At 38.3% G+C, this 25,231-nt stretch overlaps 2 protein-coding genes across 4 annotated transcripts in view; both read right to left on the bottom strand.

The window, feature by feature from the left end:
- The window catches only part of LOC134797373 (slowpoke-binding protein-like), a 6,415-nt gene extending 5,703 nt beyond the window's left edge, over positions 1 to 712 (bottom strand). Inside the window, exon 1 of the mRNA XM_063769595.1 lies at positions 693 to 712. Coding sequence (XP_063625665.1) covers positions 693 to 712 — 20 coding nt within the window. The remainder of the gene's footprint in view (positions 1 to 692) is intronic.
- A 13,496-nt stretch (positions 713 to 14,208) lies between these two features.
- LOC134797816 (slowpoke-binding protein-like) lies at positions 14,209 to 23,427 on the bottom strand. 3 transcript variants are annotated; one of them, XM_063770182.1, is made up of 12 exons: positions 23,369 to 23,427; positions 22,572 to 22,743; positions 21,930 to 22,063; positions 21,381 to 21,516; positions 21,190 to 21,261; positions 18,735 to 18,837; positions 16,391 to 16,576; positions 15,877 to 16,058; positions 15,460 to 15,622; positions 15,038 to 15,154; positions 14,795 to 14,922; positions 14,209 to 14,257 (listed from the first exon to the last, which is right to left on the bottom strand). In XM_063770182.1, exons 2-12 carry the CDS (start codon positions 22,736 to 22,738, stop codon positions 14,209 to 14,211), a joined length of 1,437 nt encoding a protein of 478 aa, XP_063626252.1. In that variant the 5' UTR covers positions 22,739 to 22,743; positions 23,369 to 23,427. The 3 variants fall into 3 exon arrangements, with proteins under 3 accessions (XP_063626252.1, XP_063626251.1, XP_063626250.1); XM_063770181.1 differs by having other exon boundaries at positions 23,303 to 23,416; XM_063770180.1 differs by lacking the exon at positions 23,369 to 23,427 and having other exon boundaries at positions 22,572 to 22,824.
- Positions 23,428 to 25,231: the final 1,804 nt, after the last annotated feature.

The following is a 25,231-nucleotide window of genomic DNA, read 5'->3' on the forward strand; positions in this document are numbered from 1 at the left end:
TGCCGACAGCTCTGGCAAATCTTTCAAAACAAAGTTAATATAATCACTACGTTCCAAAGAGTAGTATAGTATAATATATAGGACCTAAAACCTACCTAGAGTCCGTCTAAAGCAAAGAGTATATATTAGGAAGTATAGTATCTAAAAACCAAAGAGTAAGGGCCGATACACACGATACACACGGACGGCAACCCGACTGCAATTTGTATGGGAACTGCCCGCCGACTGCAACGTCTCGGCGTGCAGTTCCCATATAAGTTGCATTCGGGTTGCAGTCCGTCTAGCTGTACCGGCCCTAATATAAGCGGTCTAACTTTTGCACTTACTTGAACAGAACATACACTTCCTCACTTTGTTTTATTAAGAGCCCATCAACGTGCACACTAGCGCCACAGCTAAATAATCGTGATTATTTAAATTTAACGAAAGATATTGAAATAAAAACTTTTACAAAAAAAAAGAAAACAGACTTCAAAAAGGATAAAATAAACTAAAATATTATCAGTTTTTAAGTATATGCGTTACCAACTGATATTTTTGAAGTCGGTGCCAAGCCAATTTTGAAGCATACCATGATTTTAGGGCGATTCGATAACAATGTGGCTATATGTATGTACGCTGGATTGCCTTACATGACAGCAATGATCATACTTTCTGTAGATACCTAAGAGCCCACTGACAATTTAATCCACCTTGGCGCAGCCCGTACCATGTTTGTCGGTACTAGTATAAAACCTGTGTGATTGCCGACATGTTTTTTAAAGAGCAATTTTTACTAATTTTCGAACTGTCCATAGTACTCAGGTGTGGGATTGGGACTGAGTTATTTTCCGCCTTTTATCCAGAGAACTTGATTTCAAAATATAAAATTCAACAACCATCTACAGGGCTTTAACTTTTTACCTGCATGGCAAATTTCACCAGTGTACATGGCAGTTGTTTAGCTGAAAAGGTGACAAAGAGACAGACAGAATTACGTTCACCATTATAATACCTATTAGTACAGTTGTACTGTGATTTATAGACATAAAGCTGATTATTTTTGACCGGTATTGTTACTATTTGTCTTGGCACCGACTTCAAACATATCAGTTGGTAACGCATATACTTAAAAACGGATAATATTTTATTTTATTTTATCCTTTTTGAAGTCGGTTTTCTTTTTTTTTTGTAAAAGTTTTTATTTTTCCATTTTTAATTGTAAGGCATTGTTCACGGCTTAATGAGTGACGCGTGACGCATGAATGAAAAGAATAATGATGCGTATCACTAAATTCGTAATCATTCCTATCACTAATACATGTACAAACACAAAATCCAACCTCCGCCCCGCCACTGACCCAATCTCTCAACCCCCAGATCACTCACCCTCACAGCACATCAACCCCATATAACCATTCCAGTCGCAGAATCACAAAGTGGTAACTAAATGTCAGATGTGTCGTAACAGAGTCCACACAATGTGTCTAGAATTGTTTCGAAACAAAGTGTCGTCGCCGTGTCTACACTTTTCCGTAACAAGGTGTCGACACATTTGTGTGCACTTTGCGTGCGGTTTGCGACTAAATCTGACAGCAAATTTGTGACAGCAAATGTCAATATAAAATACCTCTGGAAAACCAAGGTTTGTCAAACTACTATTAGTGTCTCGTGTGCTCGTATTCTAGTAAGTCATCATGGGCAATGCAAATGATAATAATCGACCGAAACCATATAAACACCCAACACACGTCAACCTTTTACAGAAAAGTTTTTAAAGAAATGCAATAAGCTACTTAGGTCAGGCAACGAATGCTCCAAAAGTTGTAGAGGGAAATGCTCGGAACACAGTTTTTGACTCCGTAACTCGGTTTGACAAGTTAGGAGGTGAACATATCAAAAGTCCCCGGCCGTAGCCCTTGAGCGGGGGGGAGAAAGGGGGCTTTGAAGGTCCCATTTTCCGGTTTTTCGATTATATCTCGGAAACTATGCATCTCAGCGACATGGCCACTTATACAAAATGAAAGTTAATTTAATTTGTTACAAGTTTATTCAGTCAATTTTTTCGATATGTTAAATAGTTTTTGAGATATCCGCTCTTGAAAGTTTATTTAGGGCTTTCAATTTTATCTTGATATATCTATATCAGTGAAGGTGCTAGGCCGTGTTTGGTATCGTTTTCGTATAAATCTGGGGTGCTGAATCCATTTAAGATATCACATTGACACAATTGCATAAAATAAAAAAAAATCTTTTTAGGGTTCCGTACCTCAAAAGGGAAAAACGGAACCCTTATAGGATCACTCGTGCGTCTGTATGTCCGTCTGAATACACAAATAGTTCTTTACCTATAGATGACAGGAACTTGGCCGGTTTTTTTGAAACTCCTCTTGACGCTTAACCGCTGAACCGATTTCGTTGAAATTTGGTATAGAAATAGTTTGCGTCCCGGAACAGGACATACGATAGATCTTATAACCAAAATCATCTTTTGAAGGTGTGAAAAGTGGCGTGGAAATTTGTACGGGAAATCAATAACCGCTGAACCGATTTATATGAAATTTGGGATGGTCTACATCTTTGATTTAGTTAAAAATGATAAAAAAACATCACTTCAAACATAAACTTAAACAGTATTAACTTCAAGAAGTCAATTTTGAATTCCCCCCTACACCTCATTTCACACCTTTAAAGGATGATTTTTGAGATAACTTATTATGTCCTGTCTCGGGACTCAAAATATATGTGTACCAAATTTAAATTAAAACTGTTCAGCAGTTTAAGCGTGAAGAGGAATTTAAAAGAAAGTATTTTAATAAGTTTATATGTTTTTACTTCGGAATAGTGTCAATGTGATACCTTAACTAAATTTGGCACTGCGAATTTATACGAAAACGATACCAAACATGGCCTCGTAGCTTTACTGTTGTAGAAGTCAAAATAAAATTGAGAGCCCTAAATTCTTATTACTTGGCCAAACTTGTGTAGAAGGAAAAGGTAAAATAAAAGTCTTCGGCAGGAATATAAGACACAAATATAATTTTTATTTTGCGTTACTATTTCAATCATCAAATATAAACATACCTTGATTATACTATTCTAGTGAGATCCTCATAGATAAACAAAAACATTTACTTAAAAAATTACAAGGTCGAAATGTCACGAAACTTGTGTATGTGAAAAATAAAAACTTTTATGACAAAAAAAATCTGGACACAAATTAAGAATCACCCAATTGCGTCGTGGAATCATCTGTATTTTTGCTTGTTCCATTACCTCCTGGCTTCTTTTTTGTCCTTTGTATTCTGTAGCAATTTGTTAGATCTGAAAATAAAGATAACTTGCGTCGTCACGGATGTCGATTTATAGGTTTTAGGGAGTGCAGAATTCGAAAACGATGATCATTTTATAATCCAAGATGTCGGCTACGTATTTTGTCATAAAAGTCGTCATGAATATCGTTTTATAGGTTTTAGGAAGTCCCGATTTCGAAAATGATGACCAGTTTGGAATCCAAGATAACTGCCGTGCACTTTGTCATAAAAGTCGTCATGGATATCGTTTTATAGGTTTTAGGGAGTGCAGAATTCGAAAATGATGACCATTTTGGATTTCAAGATGTCTGCCGTGCACTTTGCCATATAAGCCGTCATGGATGTTGATTTATAGGTGTTAGGAAGAGTAGAATTCGAAAATGATGACCATGACCAACGTGCACGGCAGACATCTTAGATTCTAAAACGGTCATAATTTTCGAATTCTCCACTCCCTAATACCTATAAATCGAGATCCATGACGACTTTTATGACAAAGTGTACGGTAGACATCTTAGTTTCCAAAATGGTCATCATTTTCGAATTCTGCACACCCAAAAACCTATACATATAGTAGTTCGCCCCGAACTGTGAACTCGCGGTTCGCCAAACAGATCAATTGAATGCAGTGCTACTTAGTCTGAGATGGGCATTTCGTAATTGATTCCTGATTCCACGATTACTTGAAATTACTTTGTAATCTGATTACCGATTCCTAGATTACTTTGTAATCTAACAATACCGAATTACTAAGTACAATTCCATTTGAGGAATCAGGAATCAATTTTTCGAATACTACAATTACTAGTAATAGAAATCAATGTCGATTCTTCATTAGGTACAGGAATATATATTACTTGATTCCTTTCAGATTACATTGCGTACTACTACATAAGTACTATCAAAAGTACATTTCGATAGTAGATATAGATGTTGTTGACTTACTAGGATGCATCTACCTATACCTTATTTGAAACAGGTGTGCAGATTTCGAAATTGATGACCATGACCAATAAAACGACATCCATGACGACTTTTAACATAGTGCATGGCGACCATCTTGGATTCCAAAATAGTTATTATTTTCGAAATCTGCGCTCCCTAAAACCTATAAAACGACAGCCATGACGACTTTTATGATATACTGCATGGCCGCCATTTTGGATTCCAAAATGGTCATCATTTTCGAAATCAGGGCCCCCTAAAACCTATAAAACGACACCCATGACGACTTTTATGACATAGTGCATGGCTGCCATCTTGGAAGCCAAAATGGTCATTTTTTTCGAAATCTGCGCCCCCTAAAACCTATAAAACGACACCCACGACGACTTTAATGACATAGTGCATGGCCGCCATTTTGGAATCCAAAATGGTCATCATTTTCTAAATCTGCGCCCCCCAAAACCTATAAAACGACACCCATGACGACGTTAATGACATAGTGCATGGCCGCCATTTTGGAATCCAAAATGGTCATCATTTTCTGAATCTGCGCCCCCCAAAACCTATAAAACGACACCCATGACGTTTATGACATAGTGCATGTCCGCCATTTTGGATTTCAAAATGGTCATCATTTTCTAAATCGGGGCCCCCTAAAACGTATAAAACGACACCCATGACGACTTTTATGACATAGTGCATGGCCGCCATTTTGGAATCCAAAATGGTCATCATTTTCTAAATCTGCGCCCCACAAAACCTTTAAAACGACACCCATGACGACTTTTATGACATAGTGCATGGCCGCCATTTTGGATTTGAAAATGGTCGTCATTTTCTAAATCGGGGCCCCCTAAAACCTATAAAACGACATCCATGACGACTTTTATGCCATAGTGCATGGCCGCCATCTTGGAATCCAAAATGGTCATCATTTTCTAAATCTGCGCCCCGCAAAACCTATAAAACGACACCCATGACGACGTTTATGACATAGTGCATGGCCGCCATTTTGGATGTCAAAATGGTCATCATTTTCTAAACCGGGGCCCCCTAAAACCTATAAAACGACATCCATGACGACTTGACATAGTGCATGGCCGCCATCTTGGAATCTAAAATGGTCATCATTTTCGTAATCTGCGCCCCCTTAAACCTATAAAACGACACCCATGACGACTTTAATGATAAAGTCCATGGCCGCCATTTTGGAATCCAAAATGGTCATCATTTTCTAAATCTGCGCCCCCCAAAACCTATAAAACGACACCCATGACGACGTTTATGACATAGTGCATGGCCGCCATTTCGGATGTCAAAATGGTCATCATTTTCTAAACCGGGGCCCCCTAAAACCTATAAAACGACATCCATGACGACTTGACATAGTGCATGGCCGCCATCTTGGAATCTAAAATGGTCATCATTTTCGAAATCTGCGCCCCCTAAAACCTATAAAACGACACCCATGATGACTTTAATGATGAAGTGCATGGCCGCCATTTTGGAATCCAAAATGGTCATCATTTTCTAAATCTGCGCCCCCTAAAACCTATAAAACGACACCCATGACGACGTTTATGACATAGTGCATGGCCGCCATTTTGGATGTCAAAATGGTCATCATTTTCTAAACCGAGGACCCCTAAAACCTATAAAACGACATCCATGACGACTTTTATGACATAGTACATGGCCGCCATCTTGGAATCTAAAATGGTCATCATTTTCGAAATCTGCGCCCCCTAAAACCTATAAAACGACACCCATGACGACTTTTATGACATAGTGCATGGCCGCCATTTTGGAATCCAAAATGGTTATCATTTTCTAAATCTGCGCCCCCCAAAACCTATAAAATGACACCCATGACGACTTTTATGACATAGTGCATGGCCGCCATTTTGGATTTCAAAATGGTCATCATTTTCTAAATCGGGGCCCCCTAAAACCTATAAAACGACATCCATGACGACTTTTATGACATAGTGCATGGCCGCCATCTTGGAATCCAAAATGGTCATCATTTTCAAAATTGGGGCCCCCTAAAACGTATAAAACGACATCCATGACGACTTTTATGACACAGTGCATGGCCGCCATTTCGGATTCCAAAATGGTCATTATTTTCGAAATCGGCACTCCCTAAAACCTATATATCGACACCCATCTCGAATTTTATGACAAAGTGTTTTGCTACCATCTGCATGCAAGACATTTCTATTATTTTTACGTACAAAAATGGCCCCCTGTCAACTTTCAATCGAGATTTAATCGATAATTTATTCGATTAATATTCAGATTAATTCAATTTCAATCTATAATATGTTAGGTCGGCTAAACTAATCGCGATTAAAATTTGAGAATTAACTTTTTTTATTCCATTAATTAGTCGAATAAACAGTTAATCGATTAATGCCCATCTCTGACCACGGCATTTTTACACTTTGAGAATATCTGAAAACAAATCAACACAAGGAGCCATTTTGCAAATCCAGTAACATACCAGTAACTTTGTTATTACTTTTGACAGCGCGTGTCATGTGTCAACACAGAGTCGACACAAAGTCGAAACATTGCAACTACTTTGTGACTGCAATATTTCTCATCCTTAAACCATATTTATACATCATAATTAACAAGTTTCGTAGTATGTAAAGCGTTATTTCTGTTATTTAAGTATAGTATACGCATCGAAGTACTAAAAATGCTTCAAATAATATAGTTATGAACACAGGCACTGAGAAGTAAACAATTTCATTTCCGGCTAAACTAAAACAATGTGGTGGCGCGTTGATTATATTACACTTAGTTTATCAAATCACTCGAGCAGTTTAATTCCCCATAATAATTTAAGTCCTATTGTAATATAAATGCAAACAATATATAATTACGTCTTGTAATCCGTTTTAGAGATGGCGTATTAATGTCACTTATTTTTATTTAAGTATTTTTCCATCTGACAGTTTCCATTTGACAGGAACAAAATGAACGAATGAACGAATGATTTTGGCATAAAGTAGTCGCAAACTCGAAACAATGTGTGCACACGGCGACCACACTTTATGTCACTTTGTGTCATGTGTCGACCCTTCCCCATTTCTGGTAACTGTGTCGACACGGCGACGACTCTGCGACTGGAATTGTGACCGAAACAGACGGTGTCGACACAAGATGTGTCAACACCGCGTCGTAACGGCGACTGGAAATGGTTGTATGGGACCCCTGATCACGGAACCCCTCGACCCTGAAGCCTGTACCACCAACCCTTCAACCGCCATTTCCTGACTCCTCGGTAGCCTTACCATAAGTCTAACACTGACATATTTGCTAGCGTGTGCGTAACTTACTTTCATATGCGTCTCGCTCGTACTGGCATCCTATTAGTGCGAGCGAGATGTATAGAAAGTAAATTACGAAAGACGTTAGCGAATATGTAGTGTCTAACTCGTGGTAAGGCCACAGTTGCACATGGGTTGCATCAAATGGGTTATTTTCGGGAGGAAATGATTGAGTTACTATAAAAAACAACGATGTCGCCATATTCGTACCTTTAAAAATTGAGGAGTTCCCTCATTTCCTTATGAATTCCGTCATCAGATTAGAACCAACAATATTATGGGAACACCTTGGAGGTAACTTCGTTCAAACAAAAAATAATTACTCAAATCGGACCACGGGTTCCAGAGTAATCTACATTTATAAAATCATCATCATTATCATCAACAATCATCATCATCAGGTCCACTCCATCAAATTAGTGGTTTTCAAGAAGAAATGCTTGATTTGCTTGAGACAATACCCAAATCACCATACATGTGCCTTTAAAAATTGAGGAGTTCCCTCAATTCTTCACGGATCCCATCATCAGAACAGCACCAGATTAATATGGGACGCTCTTGGAGGCAGTTCCCGTCAAACAAAAAAAGAATTGCTCAAATCGGACCACGGGTCTCGGAATAATCGAATGTCGTACATTTTAAGAAATCGTCATGATCATCATCAAAACAATCATCAACATCAGGTCCACTTCATCAAATTGGTGGTTTTCGAGAGAAAATGCTCGAGTTGCTTAAGAAAACACCCAAATCACCCTACATGTGCATTTAAAAATTGAGGAGTTCCCTCAATTCTTCATGGATTCCATCATCATAAGAGCACCAGATTAATGTGGGACCACCTTGGAAATACCTTCTTTCGAACAAAAAAGAATTACTCAAATCGGCCCACGGGTCTCGGAGTAATCGATGAACATACATAAAAAAAAAACATAGCCACAACCGAATACAGAACCTCCTCCTTCTATGAAATTGAAGTCGGTTAAAAAGGGGGCCGCTACGTACTGTATTGTGTATTTAAGTACCTACCTTTTGAATACATCAAACTAGTTTTTATGTTGCTGGTTTCGTCGATCTCTCAAAACTCAAAACAAAAACGGCCGTTTTACTTTTAACTTTGGATGCATAGATTGACGAATCCAGCAACATAAAAACTAGTTTGATGTATTCGAAAGGTACTTAAATACACATTACAGTACGTAGCGGCCCCCTTTTTTTAATATCTTTCATTAAATTTAAATAATCACGATTATTTAGCTGTGGCGCTAGTGTGCACGTTGATGGGCTCTTAATGTCGGTGTAAAGTTAGCTTAGACACACTCTACATCTCTTCATTTTGGAAACCCAGTTAAAATTCAAAGCGTACCTTTATGTAAACAAGTGCGAGTCGGACTCGCGTTCCAAGGGTTCCGTATATTACACAATTTTTAACAATCAGTGCCGGATTAAGATATTTTGATGCCCTAAGCATTTCTAGGTGCCCCCTCTCCCTAGGGTCATCAAGATTACATTGATTTTTTGGTAAATTGAGAGAAGTTCATTGCCGCATTACAGCTGAGAATGGAAATCAGTCACATCATTTTATCACGAAAATTGACAGTGCCGCAGCAGTAATGTTGCAACAGAGTACCTAATGCTGTTGCAGTCGCCACCCGAATGTCACCTTTATCATAGCGTAGAAAGTAATAGAAACGCGAGCGAAGCGAGCGCGGAAATTTTTCGATATAAAAACGCAATATGATAGACAGTTGTACATTTTTACTTTTAGTATGGAAATCAGTCACATCATTTTATCACGGAAGTTGACAGTACTGCAGCAGTAACGTTGCAACAGAGTAATGTTGCTGCAGTCGCCACCCGAATGTCACCTTTATCATATATCCTTATAAAGTAATTGAAAACGCGAGCGAAGCGAGCGCGAAAATTTTTCGATATAAAAACGCAATTTTAATTTTAGTCCCAACCAGGCGCGAATCCAGGATTTCATACAGAGAAGGGATGGGACAGTTTTCTATCAGCCTAGCTTCACATAGGGCTCGATATTTAAGGGTCTCAGCGAGGTTGTTTTCATGCATAAAATATGCAAGAAAGCAGAGAGCTTAGAATTGAATTGGCGAAGTGTGAGAAAGGCAGTAGGCCCAGCTGCGAAAGAGGAAAGCTTGGATTTGGATCCACGCCCAAGTGTAATTAAGGCAGAAGATCAACTTTGCCGTAAGGCAGAAGGCCTCGCATAAGACCTAACGCCGAACCGCAAAAGAGTGGGTTGAAATCGAATCTATGCATGTAATCACGACTCTTCTACTGCTACCGATTGTTTCCCAAATAATTACGCGCCATTATTTTTGCAAATTAGCTTTTGGACAGCTAAAAAACTCGTGTGGTAAAAACGATGTGTCTGTCCCTAATTTTAAAATTTGTTCACCTTTTTCAACCTGGCATTTTGGTGCCCTCCCTGAACGTGGTGCCGTAAGCACGTGCTTGTTTTGCTTATTGGTTACAAAGTCTTTATTAATTCAACCATTAAAGTCGACGAGTACAAAAAACTTTAAGCTAGCTCTCAATTTAACATTTTTTTTAAACATTATTTTTAATTTGACCTTACAATTACTCGTAAGTAGGTAAGACCGTTAAATATTTAAAATGATTATCTTATCAGAAAATTATCACCAATTACTCTAAGAAAACTACTACTCTAAGTAATCCGCCGGCACTGTTAACAATGTATTTTTTATGTGAAACGTGAGTGAAATCTCTTTAAAAAATCCGTAGGGGTCGGATTAAAAACTGTAATTAAGTCCGACTCACGCTTGACTGTACATTTCTAATAGGTTTTCCTGTCATCTATAGGTATAGACCTATTTTATGTATTTTTTTCAAAATTTTAGACCTAGTAGTTTCGGAGATAAGGGGGGGGGAATGGTCATTTTTTGCCTATTTTCTTGAATAACTTCTAAACTGTTGATTCGAAAATTATAAAAAAAAATTATTTGAAATCCTTACAATAAGCTCTTTCATTTGATATGTAACATGATATAGTTTGAAAAATTTTTTTTTTCATTTTTTCATTTACCCCCCAAAAGTGGCCCCCATGTTTAAAATTCATTTGTTTACGTTACATGTCCGTATTCGGGTCACAAACTTACATATGTGTACCAAATTTCAACTTGATTGGTCCAGTAGTTCCGGAGAAAATCGGCTGTGACAGACGGACAGACAGACAGACAGACAGACAGACAGACAGACAGACAGACGCACGAGTGATCCTATAAGGGTTCCGTTTTTTCCTTTTGAGGTACGGAACCCTAAAAAGTGAAAAAAACCTTTTTTTCAATAAAGATTTTAAAATTACCTTTATTATGGATTCATCACATTCGTGAGCCCATGAGGGACAGAACATACGCAAAACGACGAAATTAAAAACGCGTTTTAATATTCCTGACAATCGTTGTCTGATGATGGTATGGTTAATAGCTACCTCCTTGTGAGTATTATATTCTTTGGTTAATACATACTCTACATTTGTAAACAACTCGTTTACACAACCGTCTGTCACCGTTAATAAATTCGCTAAATTCTGGTAGGTACACGAAGTTTCAAAGTTCACAGTTGTTGATAGACGTTAATAATCAATCGATCAACTGTAGGTAGTGACCATTAGTTATGTATTCCTAAAACCGGCTCTAAATGCTATTAAATAGGTTTCAAAATCAAATGGCTACTGAATCAATCACAATTCGCAATCACTTAGTGTGTTACCAATATCACAAGTCAATAGACTAGATGTTATCAATCCATTGGAGTCAGTGGATACCGCCTTTAGGAACATTACCGTTCAAATTCTCGGGCCAAATTAGCACACATACACAATTACGCCTACATTCAAATAAGACGACGCGTTTACAGAGCCTGTAATCAAAGCTGGTAAACAAAATAAGAGTCATCTTTATTACACTAATGGTACATAGCTAAGTGTAGATGAAATGCATATAATGTCAATAACTACCAATCAGCGACATTAATCCGCTAATAACCTTCTTGCTGTACGTACTGGCCGCTGAGAGTTCGCGGTTCATATTTGATTAGAATATGACTTGGACAGGGATAGGTTTATGCCATACAGTGAAGAACCAGTCAAATAATTCACGTATAATAATTTAATGCAGATTAAAAGATAACTAGTTAAAATGTTATGACATGACAGACTAACTCAACATAAGTAAATATATCATTGTTGTATAAATGTATTCCGCTATAATAAGTATTTTGTATATTTTATTATCAATCTGCATGGCAGTGCGAAGTCACGTTCAGGTATAGTCTGTCCGTTTTTCTAAGATCAAGTACGCCATAGTAAATGTATGGCGAACTTGATCTTAGAAATCGGACTGGTTATACAGTCTGCAAAATTTACATGGGTACACGAATCGGGTCAAAAATATTTGAACAGGCGGAGTCACAACAAATCCCCACTTTCAGTTCAGAATATATTATATGTATATAGCCGGTCAAGCAAGTTTGTCAGTAGAAAAAGGTGCAAAATTAAAATTTTGTATAGGACCACAGCCGTTCGCGCGCTTACATTTTCTAAATTTGCCTTATTTGCCGCTCTTATAATATTTTAAACTTTCGCGTTTTGAACACATATTAACTCACATTATACGAAACGAAACTGATTTACGTCGGTAAATCAAGGTACTTGAATATAATTCGCGTTAGACCCGTCTATAATGTGAGTTAATATGTTTGCCGCTCTTTTCTACTGACGGAAATGGCTTGAGAGAGAACCTACATATATGTGACAGTAGAGGGTGGATTCAAATGATCAACATTTTCAGATAATGTGTGTATTTGTTAAATTAATTCAGTGAAAGCATGATAGGAAAAATGTATCTACATATAGGAGACCGGGTATGATTATCTCACGGGTTATATCTCATGAATAGAACATATTCTAGATATCTTGCCAGGCATCCACTCAATTTCACAACAGCTTTTTTCCATAGTTCTCTGCGAATAGCATCTTGTGGGAATCTGAATGGAAAGTAATGTAAAATGACAATACCAAATTTGATTATTACTTTGAAATATAGCTCCATCTCATGAAATAAAAAAGGAAAATACAAATCTGTAAGAAGGAATTTATTACTACATTTATAATTATATAGAAAATACCTAAACCAAACACAAGTTAATAAAATAGTCTACTTCATTTAGCATAACACCATCCCTATTATCCTCGCAATTTAAAAAGTCGTATGTTGTTATGAAAGTCGTATGCAGTTGTTACGTTTTAGCTTAGCACGGTAGTATTGAAAACAAATCGTCATGTTTTTTCCAAATTCTACTGAAGTTATCTGTTTACTACAAGTGAAAAGTGATTCCACTGTCCTTGGTATGAACTAAAATAACTTCTGCACCACTTCACGACACATGAATATATTTTTAATTACAAAAAAACGTTGTTTTTATAAATCAATTTAGCCATTTGTCACTGACTGTCATCTCGGTGGTACTGAGATTGCCAATCGAGCAGTTTGTAAGTACCGCCTATCGCGGGGTAGTTTGCGTTGGGTCATAATTGAGCGGACAGAATACTTCCAGATTGGAGTATATTTGTATGTAAACATTGGTATCAATACATTTAGATAAACTATCTCACAGCCAATCCGCATCGGGCTAGCGTGGGGACTATAGCCCAAGCCCTCTCGCGCATGAGAGGAGGCCTGTGCCCAGCAGTGGGACGTATAGCCAGGGATTACATCGCATAGAATCCGCATTGTGAAGCGTTTACGAAGACTACTGTCATCGCCACAGATCTCATGTACCTATTCGTATGTACTACAAGAACTGAGAGCCTACCGCGAACCATATTCGACGTATTGCCTCTCTGTCGCACTTGTAAATTCGTACATAAGTGTGACATAGGCAACACGTCGAACCGGCCCTCTGGGTGTGATAAACACTCGCTCGCAGTATTTCCGGACCGACACGCGGCCTTCAAGGCTTCTGAAAAGAGCGTATCTTCCTACAAGGACGCGGTGTTGCAGGCGTCCATGGACAACGGTAATTGCTTACCATCAGGCGATTCGTCAGTTCGTTTGCCTCCTATATCACAAGGTAGTTTATACTCTGAGTAAAAGAGTTTATAAGACCTCTGTTCGGTATTAAAACCTTCTGCGATTTAGTTTATTGATTTTCTACATTTAAGCCAGAATGTCTAGAAGCTATGTTGGCTTTCATACATTATTGCGTTTGCTTACCGGTCACGCCAACGCCGTATATATGGTGGTTATCGTGATATAGCTTACTGTTCATCCGTGCCAATACATTTATACATAATCCATTTCAACTTCTTATTTCCATGGCGTCCACGTTTACAACCTGTTATTATTATTTAAAAAATTGGAGCCTGTCGAATCCCCCAATTTCTCCACAGACCTCGATACAGTGCTGTGTCTGGCCACAACCGAAGTCTGAGTCTGAACCCACTATTTTTGACCACCACAGATATATGAATACTTAAACAAATAAAAACAAAAATAAATAATTCCAATGCTTTATTAAATTACTGCCAAATAAAATACATACGTACAAAGTAAAATGGACAAATATAAAGCAAATGTTGTCAAAAGTCACCACTGCCACTCTTCTGTATAATCTTGGTCGACCGCGAAATGTCTCCTGAAAACGAAATAGAAAAATTATGAAAGTACTCCTAAAATCATGATTATTCGGCCTTTATAGCTAACAATTTAGATAGTTATATTGAACAAGGTTTGCCAAGGGAGCGAAGAAAATCGTGAACAAATATATACCCTAGGGGCCCATACGTTTCGTCCATTTTTTTCGCGATTTTTTACTTAATCTCCATCTTAGCCGTAGGACTTGTTAGGTGGGTTTAGACTTCTCACACACATTTGATTTTTCAACCATAACTTTTCAGCAGATTTATACAGGTTTTAGTATCGAATAAATATTGACAGAACAACTCTACTACCTTCCGCCTACCTTAAAAGCTCTTTCCAAAAACCCGCTGACATATTTTTCCGGCTACTCGTATTTAGAGCTAACTTGTAGCCGTGCGGTTTTATGAAACTTACGATCTATATACTAAAAGCCAACATTGTCAGTAGAAAAAGGCGTGATCGATCCTTCGTGCCTACATTTTTCAAATTTGCCGCCTTTTGTTACTGACAATGCTGGTTTGCCAGAGTATACCTTCTCGCGGGTGGCGTGCAAGGAGAGCCGCGCAGCGATCGCGCCGGCGGAGTGCGGCAGCCTGGCTGCCGGCGGGCCACCTCGCTGAGGAGGGATAGGCAAGAGCGTGATAGACGCTGGTTGAAGTTCTGGAAATAATAAGACCAACATAAACTTCGCAAAGCAGCAGCTCGTGTAAGCTCGGCGTGCGCAGACCAAATATTAGCTCAATTATAATCAACAGTAGGATTACGATAGACTCACCGGCAGACAAGAGCCCTTCATTTCCCGCAGATCGATCTTGCGAAACACCTCGCAAAGCAGCAACTCATGGAGACTCGGTGTACGGGGTCCGAAGATCAGCTCGATCATTTCCACTATCTGCAAAATTACAACAACAATCATCATTATCAATTCAAAGAGGATTTTCCGATATTTTAGAGCATGGAAAATAAAAACTCGCTTTCGATTATATTACAATCACAAAAGTTTAAAAATGAACGGTTTTAGAAGAAAATGCACTCGAACAAAACAAATTAACTGCTTGGACAATGCTTAATATATGGAAAAATCTAAATTCGACAAAGTGTAGTACATACATCATAGAATAGAACTATGTATGTTTCGGAACATCTCCAATACGACTCTCTGTTTCAATTAATATTTACAAAACGTTCAATACTTACATGAGGATAGTTTGGTATCAAGTCTGGCAGCAGTGATAGATCCAGGTCGGCGCCTGCGCACATCTCGTACAGCACGCGGCCGAAGCTGAGGGCCTCGACGTGTTCCGCCGTCGCCGGGATGCGGGGGGAGGCGCCGATCAATGTGTTCTCTAGAGCGCATATCCTGGGGAGTTCAGTTTAATTTGTCAGGTATTAAAAAAATCATCGCTTTGTTCGCTATTGAAAAAGCGTTCCATTGAACAACCTTGGTATTCCAGGCGGCAAGCCGGTGACTACTTACCTACCATTTCTTCTATCTATATATTTAATAAAGCAAGAAGGATGGAGGTATAGCCACGATATAACGTATGGGACTTACCTGCTAGAAATTCTCAAAGTAAAAATAAGCCCCACGTTGGGCGCCACTTATTAACTCACCTCGCCACGCCATTTTGAACCATCACGTTCCCCGAGTGCAGATGTCGGAAGGGCGGGAATCCCTTCTCCCTGAGGAAGGTGAGGCCCTCGAGTATCTGCCGGCCGAAGCGGGCCACCTGCCAGGCCGGGAGGCCGGTGCCACCCGAGTCGTACTTGCGGCTGTAGTCCTCGTTCCATGTGCTCTACAATGTTGAGAAAAATTAAGAGAGTTGGTGGAAGTAATATCAGGTGGTATAAAACAAAATCAGGCGATCCAGACAAAAACATAATACACAATAATTTGGAGAATATCTGGAGGGAATGCTCAGTTGAGGTTTAGACTACCAAATCTGAACCTGCAGAGTTCCAGAATCCAGAAATTTCCAACAAACGACGTGAACCATGGCTAATGGCACCGTAATATTCACTGTGATGACATGGCATCTGGATACAATGTCAAATATTGTCAGTTGCAAACTAACCGTGTTCGTAAGCCACACTGATGCTCACTCGAAAGTATTGTGAGCTTCCTAACCTTGTAAATGAGGTCCTTTAGGCTGCCTCGTGCATTAAAAGGCATGACTGTCAGTGCATGTCCACTAAAGGCCTCCAAGCCCAAGACCGGGTAGATGTACGGGTGGTGGACAGAACGGAATAGCTCCACGATGAGCGCTCGGGAGCGCTCGCTGAACTCGATGGGACATTTACTGGGCAGAGGCATCTGAGAAAAACAAGAAAAGGCGTCAGAAACTAAAACACGTGTAAGGAAAATGCAGTGATAAAATGTGGAAACCTCACTATGAACGCCATATTTATAATATAAGGAATTTAGGGTGTACTTTCGTTTGGGCCAAATACGTTTCGCCAAATTTCACTTCCCAACAAACTTATCGCAATAGTTTCATTTCCCAATCCTTTGCAAAGTTACACTTCGCATATAATTTATTTGGTCAAATTATCATTTGGCATTTTACTTTGTCAAATGTTATTAGGACAAAAACTTATTTAGCAAACGTTTTTTTATTGGCTACTATTATATTCCAAAACGATGTTTGGTCAAAATTGTCACTTCGCAAATTTGACAAATAGGCATCTCTTTCTCTATTTAAATTTGTAGTTTTTGTTATGTTATGTAATATAGGTACGTTAAATTCTACGTAATTTGGGTGGGTTGGGTTAGGTTTGAACTGAGATCCTCACAAAACGGAACCGCTATCAGAAAAGTGGGTTAGGTTAGGTTAGAACTGTGACCCTTACAGAAACGAAATGCTATTAGAAAAGTGGGTTAGGTTAGGTTAGAACTGCGATCCTTACAGAAACAAAATACTATGTACTAGAAAAAGGTCACGAAGTGGATTAATAATTTTATGTTTTTTGCCTACCACCTTAAGTTAGTACTTACCTTGCATGTGTTGCCGTAAAATGTATAATTATGTATAGCGCTAATATAAATACACTCAGGGATAGTGAAGGACGACCGCCTTGTATGGAATTACCGATGCAAGATGACCCGCTTCCCTTGTCCTTAAGTAGGTACAATAGAATCACATGATCATAAGATCGCTGGTCAATATAAAATTGGTCTATTACATATGATGGGGCGAGGATGTTAAATTGCTGATGACTTTATTATCTTACACTCTTTATTTAGCTTCACTCCGTATGTTTATTGTTTACCGGTGACCGGTTGAGATAAAATTTAATAACGAAATCTAATTACCTTTTACACATGATAATGCAGTAACAGAGTGACTAAATAGGTAAACCTAGTTAGTTAGCTGGTTAATGGTATTAATGGTTATTCTAATCTTAATGTTTTTAATTAAAGTCTGTCTGTTACGTATACAACTGTTTGTAAGAAATCGCACTCGCACAGCTATAAATTAAGTAAGAATTAACTTACTTTACAATGGTGGAGGGTAGAATAAGTTTTCTGCCAACAAACTGCTATGCAGTTTGGCAGATAAGTAACAATAACTAATGTAACTTCTCTTTTATTAATAAATAAATTGAAAAAAAAAAAAAAAAATTTAATAGAATTATATGATGAATGAGATGTAAAAAATTGCATGACATTTTAAACTAAAATGTGGTTTAAATATTGGTAGCTATTTACTATTTTTGGGATACTTTAGTGTTATTTGGTTTAATAGAATAGCAAGATGTAACAAATTTGGTTATCATTTTACATTAAAATGGAGTTTTAATTTTAGTGATCATTTAAGTACCTACTACATATTTTTGGCAGTAAGAATGATTTTTATTGACGTTACTTTTTACTATATGTAATGATCAGTTAAATACCAGCCAAATTAAATTCTGCAGCCTCCTATTCTCTCTCTATTGGTATGTAAATTGTATGCCATGCAATATTTTGGGACATGTAAGTTATGCTTAATGATACATTTGACTAAATAATACTTGGTAAAATGTAAATTGTCCAAGTAATTATTTGCTAAACAATAACTTGCCAAAAAAGAGTACTGCTAACTGAAAGTTTGCGATAAGTTGTTATGCCAAACATTTTTTTGGGAAATGATAATTTGGGAAACATAGTTTGGGATGTGATACTTTGGGAAACGTTTTTGGCCCATTCGTTAGTAAACCGGAATTTTGACATTTATTTGTAGAGGCTTCACATTTCTTCGTTGCTTCACAGCAGACTTGACCTAGAAGGTATGCCACGATCTTTTTATAAGGCTCTAATAAGATTCCATCAGATATTTGGTGACTATGTATGCACTTTTGAACGCCACTGTACATCGATATCGTCGTGAGACAAAACCTCTCCCTTATTCTTTTCAGAACATGTCCACTTTTTTGTCTGTAATACTTGTACTTGTAGTATAAAAGGACAACTCTCCTTATTTTAACCTTACCAAAGAAAGAAGACGGTCAGTTTTGATAGAGTTGTCGTGCACTGCGAACCAGTACTTGTTGGGCCGCGAGCCGATCGTGCTCAGCTGTGATATTAGGTCATACCTGAAAAATAGACAATTTTAAATATTCATGTACATACAAACAGCTTTAGGGTCTATCTACGCTAAATTTGCAGAAATGTCAGAGACGATACCCTTAATACACTTAGAATGCAAACGTTTTTCCTTTGATTTTGACATCGATATTGAGATTTCGACACATCCCAGCATGGATATTACAAAGTCGAATTTCTGAATTGTTCGTAGGTCAATTGTCCGTGTGTATGAGCTTCGCTCATAACTTGAACGACCGTCAATCAACAAATCATGATACCTTTTTAGGGTTCCGTACCTCAAAAGGAAAAAACGGAACCCTTATAGGATCACTCGTGCGTCTGTCTGTCTGTCTGTCTGTCTGTCTGTCTGTCTGTCTGTCTGTCCGTCTGTCACAGCCGATTTTCTCCGGAACTACTGGACCAATCAAGTTGAAATTTGGTACACATATGTAAGTTTGTGACCCGAATACGGACATGTAACGTAAACAAATGAATTTTAAACATGGGGGCCACTTTTGGGGGGTAAATGAAAAAATAAAAAAAAAATTTTTTCAAACTATATCATGTTACATATCAAATGAAAGAGCTTATTGTAAGGATTTCAAATAATTTTATTTTATAATTTTCGAATCAACAGTTTAGAAGTTATTCAAGAAAATAGGCAAAAAATGACCATTCCCCCCCCCTTATCTCCGAAACTACTAGGTCTAAAATTTTGAAAAAAATACATAAAATAGGTCTATACCTATAGATGACAGGAAAACCTATTAGAAATGTACAGTCAAGCGTGAGTCGGACTTAATTACAGTTTTTAATCCGACCCCTACGGATTTTTTAAAGAGATTTCACTCACGTTTCACATAAAAAATACATTGTTAACAGTGCCGGATTACTTAGAGTAGTAGTTTTCTTAGAGTAATTGGTGATAATTTTCTGATAAGATAATCATTTTAAATATTTAACGGTCTTACCTACTTACGAGTAATTGTAAGGTCAAATTAAAAATAATGTTTAAAAAAAATGTTAAATTGAGAGCTAGCTTAAAGTTTTTTGTACTCGTCGACTTTAATGGTTGAATTAATAAAGACTTTGTAACCAATAAGCAAAACAAGCACGTGCTTTGGGCACCACGTTCAGGAGGGGCACCAAAATGCCAGGTTGAAAAAGGTGAACAAATTTTAAAATTAGGGACAGACACATCGTTTTTACCACACGATTTTTTTTAGCTGTCCAAAAGCTAATTTGCAAAAATAATGGCGCGTAATTCTTTGGGAAACAATCGGTAGCAGTAGAAGAGTCGTGATTACATGCATAGATTCGATTTCAACCCACTCTTTTGCGGTTCGGCGTTAGGTCTTATGCGAGGCCTTCTGCCTTAATTACACATGGGCGTGGATCCAAATCCAAGCTTTCCTCTTTCGCAGCTAGGCCTACTGCCTTTCTCACACTTCGCCAATTCAATTCCAAGCTCTGCTTTCTTGCATATTTTATGCATGAAAACAACCTCGAATATCGAAGCCTAAGAAATATCGAGCCCTATGCGAAGCTAGGCTGATAGAAAACTGTCCCATCCCTTCTCTGTATGAAATCCTGGATTCGCGCCTGGTTGGGACTAAAAGTAAAATTGAGTTTGTACATCGAAAAATTTTCGCGCTCGCTTCGCTCGAGTTTTCAATAACTTTATAAGGTATGATAAAGGTGACATTCGGGTGGCGACTGCAGCAACATTACTCTGTTGCAACGTTACTGCTGCAGTACTGTCAACTTCCGTGATAAAATGATGTGACTGATTTCCATACTAAAAGTAAAAATTTACAACTGTCTATCATATTGCGTTTTTATATCGAAAAATTTCCGCGCTCGCTTCGCTCGCGTTTCTATTACTTTCTAAGCTATGATAAAGGTGACATTCGGGTGGCGACTGCAACAGCATTAGGTACTCTGTTGCAACATTACTGCGGCGGCACTGTCAATTTTCGTGATAAAATGATGTGACTGATTTCCATTCTCAGCTGTAACGCGGCAATGAACTTCTCTCAATTTACCAAAAAATCAATGTAATCTTGATGACCCGAGGGAGAGGGGGCACCTAGAAATCCTTAGGGCATCAACATATCTTAATCCGGCACTGATTGTTAAAAATTGTGTAATATACGGAACCCTTAGAACGCGAGTCCGACTCGCACTTGGCCGGTTTTTATGGACTTAGTATAGGTATATAGGTACGGTTGCCATCAGGTACGTCGGAGCGGTCAAGGTACTCAATTCACAAACGCCTTAACAAAGCTTATGAAGACGTTAAAGTGTTTAGATGTTTTTGAGCACCTTAGCTGGTCATATTTAATAGCGACTGTACTAACCGTGAAGTCTGTGATAAATATTCCGAGCAAACTATGAATGCTGCCGAGTTCTCCATGGACTTCTCGCCGACTCTGCAAGTTTAAAAAATCAAAAGTTTTCTGGAATTTTCTATACTATCTCAAGACAACCTGTCTAGTCTAAAGGGACTAAGGGATTTATTTCTGATGAACTTATACGATATCAAACTTACTTAGGGGAGGAAGGGGGTTCTGAAGTGGAAGGCGAAGACTTGCCGGAGCCAGAACCAATGATGGACTTGTTGAACAACAGTTTGGCCAGCGAGTCGATTTTCTGCGTCACCAGCGGTGTCTTCTCGGAGTTCTCCTCTGTACACGGAACACTTGTTTAGCAATGAATCGGTATAACAAAGTCGTGAAACATGTGAGATGAACCGTAAAATTTTATACAGCCGGCAATGCTTTATGGTTTACATTGTCTGACTCACTGGCTTATTCTGATTTTCATGACACCACCAGATCATATCCATAACTATTACTTAATCCAGATCTTTAAAACAAGGCCAAATAAGTCACCACAAAACACAACAAATATGGGTAGCTTTTATTAAATAAAGATCAACCGGCCGCCCGTATCTCTAGCGAGGACCGATGACTCACATCCACTACCTACTCAAAATTAAAAAATAGATAAAATCTAGATCTAATTCATAACCTGTTATTAAAATCAGAAAACGACTGTAAGTCACTTTAGTTAGCGATATTAATTAACAGGACCGTACCCTCGCTTTCATCTTTGTCCGTGGACACGGATCGGATCCGGAACGCGTCTCTCCTGTTGGCCGCGGCTATGGACTCCGGGTTCAGTTCGGCTGCCGACTGCGCCCTCCTGCACGCTCCGCGACGCTTCTTCTTCCTATACAAAAATACAAAATTCTTTATTTCATAAAAATATAGGTACATTTTTGTGATGCACGCATTTCTTCCTATGTGCAGTAATTGTCCAGTAAGCGTAAACCATTCATAAAAGGCATGTACTGTAAATCCAGAAGAAGTAGCCTGTATGTAAGAGCGCGCTTCGCGCACTCTGAATATCGGGCTTCGCTCGACCTTACAGTGTAAAGGGCGCCGCAGGTGCCCTGTATGTAAGAGCGCGCTTCACGCGCTCTGAAAGGATTGACTACTTCATTGAAATCTCTCGCATTTAGCATTTATAAAAGCGTTTATATCATCAGCATGCATTATTAAATTACATTTGGTACTACATTAGAGATTTTGACAAGATCATTCGTGAACATAATAAAAAGTACAGTGCCCAAAAAGTACAAAATTTACCCCAGCATTACAGCTCGTCCTACCTTTACCAGATTACGCAACCATGATTTGTGCCTTGCCGAGGCAGCCGAGGTGAAAAGGCGACTCACCTGTAAGTTGATCTCGGCCGCTCCTGACAGAACCGGTCGTGCCCCGTATATTCCGGTTCCTTCTGCTCCCGCTCGCCATTATTGGCCTGTTGCATATGCTTGTACAGGTTGAACATCTTGAACTTGCGATGGAGATACTGCTTAAGCTTGTCAAACTTGAATTTCATTAAAACTTGAACAATTAACACGTCACATTTCGAGGATATATAAAGATTTTTTTAAAAAACACTGTAAAGTAAATATCAGACTCTTAAATCAGACGGTTCGTGAATACCAAAGAAAATGATTTTCTAGTATTAAGTTTGAGCCCTCAATTAACATGAGATAAAGATGAAATTAACTATTTAGTTGCCCGAAAATAAACGATATTTGATTTGAAAAACCCGTGCAGGCGAAAGATTCTAAAATGGAACCACGTTGAGAGTGGTTTAAAAGTGGAATCTAGAGCGTGGCGAGAGTTTTAAGCCACGACCGTTGACCAAACTTTGCTGCTACTGAAACAATATGATCCACCTCACCATTTACATCAAATTATTTTACACTCTGAATGTTAACTTTGTACATTGAAATCAAGGAAAAATAATACCTTACCAAGCGGATATGATAAACAAAAGTAGGTACTTATATTTTTTTCTAAACACAACACAAATTTAAATTCCAAAATAAAATATTATTTAATTTAATTTAATAATTACATAATCAAACATTAAACCACACCGTAGTCAACGAACCGTCTGAGTTAAACCGTAGATTTTATATAATGGGGTTTATTAATATGTAAAACGCGTATTCTGTACATCAGTGTCGACCACTGAAGTGTGTCAGCGGGATCGTGGCTAATTGAAACCGTACAAGCGAGGCTTTGGCCGACCTATTGAACATCTACGTAGTATTAACCGTGGAATTAATGTATGACTGCTAGAAAGTGCTGTGTAATGATCATCATCATTCTCTTGCCCTTTTCCCATTCACTTGGGGTCGGCGCAGCATGTCTTTCTCTTCCACACCTCTCTGTCACCCGTCATCTCATCATTCACTTGCGTTCGTTTCATATCATCTCTCACACAGTCCATCCACCTTTTCCTCGGTTTTCCTTTCCTCGTACTTCCCTCCACATTCATTCGTAATACCTTTCTCGTCACATGACTTTCATCCCTCCGCATCACATGCCCGTACCACGCTAGGCGATTTTCCCTTACTTTTTCTGTTATGGGTGCAACTTTCAGGCTTCCTCTTATATAGTCATTCCTTATCCTATCCATTCTCGTCACGCCACACATCCATCTTAACATTCTCATCTCCGCTACATGCAATCTCTTTTCATCCGTCACCTTTAGGGCCCAACACTCTTATCCATACATGACGATCATCATTATCATATCAGCATTTTATCGCCCACTGCTGAGCATAGCCTTCTCTTCTAGTACGCCACGCCGCTGGCCCAATATTACAGGGTTCTATGTTTCACTTTTATCGAACTGAAATTTGAACATTGTCATAGTGACATTAAGTCGAACTTCAACTATCTTGAAAATGTAACATCTTAGAACCCTGTAATATTGGGCCAGCGACTTTGTCCCGGTCCTGAGCTAATCTCATCCAGAACTGGCCCGCAATCTTTCAGATGTCATCCACCCAACGAGCCAACGGAGGCCAGGGCTTCTTTCATCCGAAAGCGGCCACCATTCTGTATGTATATACCTATTCTGTTTTAGTCCACCTGCCATCACCCTGCCTAGAAACATGTCCCGCCCAATTCCATTAAGCGTTGTGTAATAATCAGTAAAGCCAGCTATCCGCTATTGTCCATCAAAAACACGCGCGCTTTAAACTTATTCATCCAGTCCAATTCAGATTTATCAATTTGCTACGGTTTTGAACTAGTTTTGATATATCCTCCTAAGGCCCAGTCATACAAATGAAAAATGCAAAATTTGCCACTGAAATTTGAACCTGCAGTGTAAGAAATAGAGTTGATTTTGGGTTGTTCAAAAACAAAACGAAACAAAGCAAAAGCAACTCTGTTCCAATCGAATATAATTTAAAATTCTTTGAACTGAATAAGTACTATAGGTAGGACTAGGCCTACCTTTTGGGCCTTAGAGGGATATAGCATTTAAAACTGTCGCGTTTTGAACACATATTAAATCTCATCAATCACTTAACGTCGGTAAATAAAGGTAATAAAATAAATTGGCAATAAGTAGATCCGGTTGTAAATTTATGTGGTTTTGATACGACCTTGAAGAACGCTCACGTTGATTGGTGCAGGGATCGGATACCGGTATTTTTTGTATCAAACATCAAACATCAACATCAACATTTATTCAGCAAATAGGCCACAAGGGCACTTTTACACGTCATCATTGAATTTACATACATGCAAAAATAATAACATCAACAATTTTATAAAATAAAACTAAGAATTCAATCTAACGTATTACAATTACTAAGAGATGTATATGGTCTCTTAATGTCGAATTACATAAAAAATACAGATACAAAATACAAAAAAAAACTATAATATTTAGAGGTGTAAATGTCTCTAGGTGTCAGAACTATAAGATTATATAGTTTATCAAGTTATCCTTAGAGATGTATAGGGTCTCCAAGAGTCAATATCCTGTATAATTAATACATTCATTAAGAGAAAAGAAACA

This window comes from Cydia splendana, chromosome 15 (assembly GCF_910591565.1).
Source record: "Cydia splendana chromosome 15, ilCydSple1.2, whole genome shotgun sequence".
Taxonomy (NCBI): Eukaryota; Metazoa; Arthropoda; class Insecta; order Lepidoptera; family Tortricidae; genus Cydia; species Cydia splendana.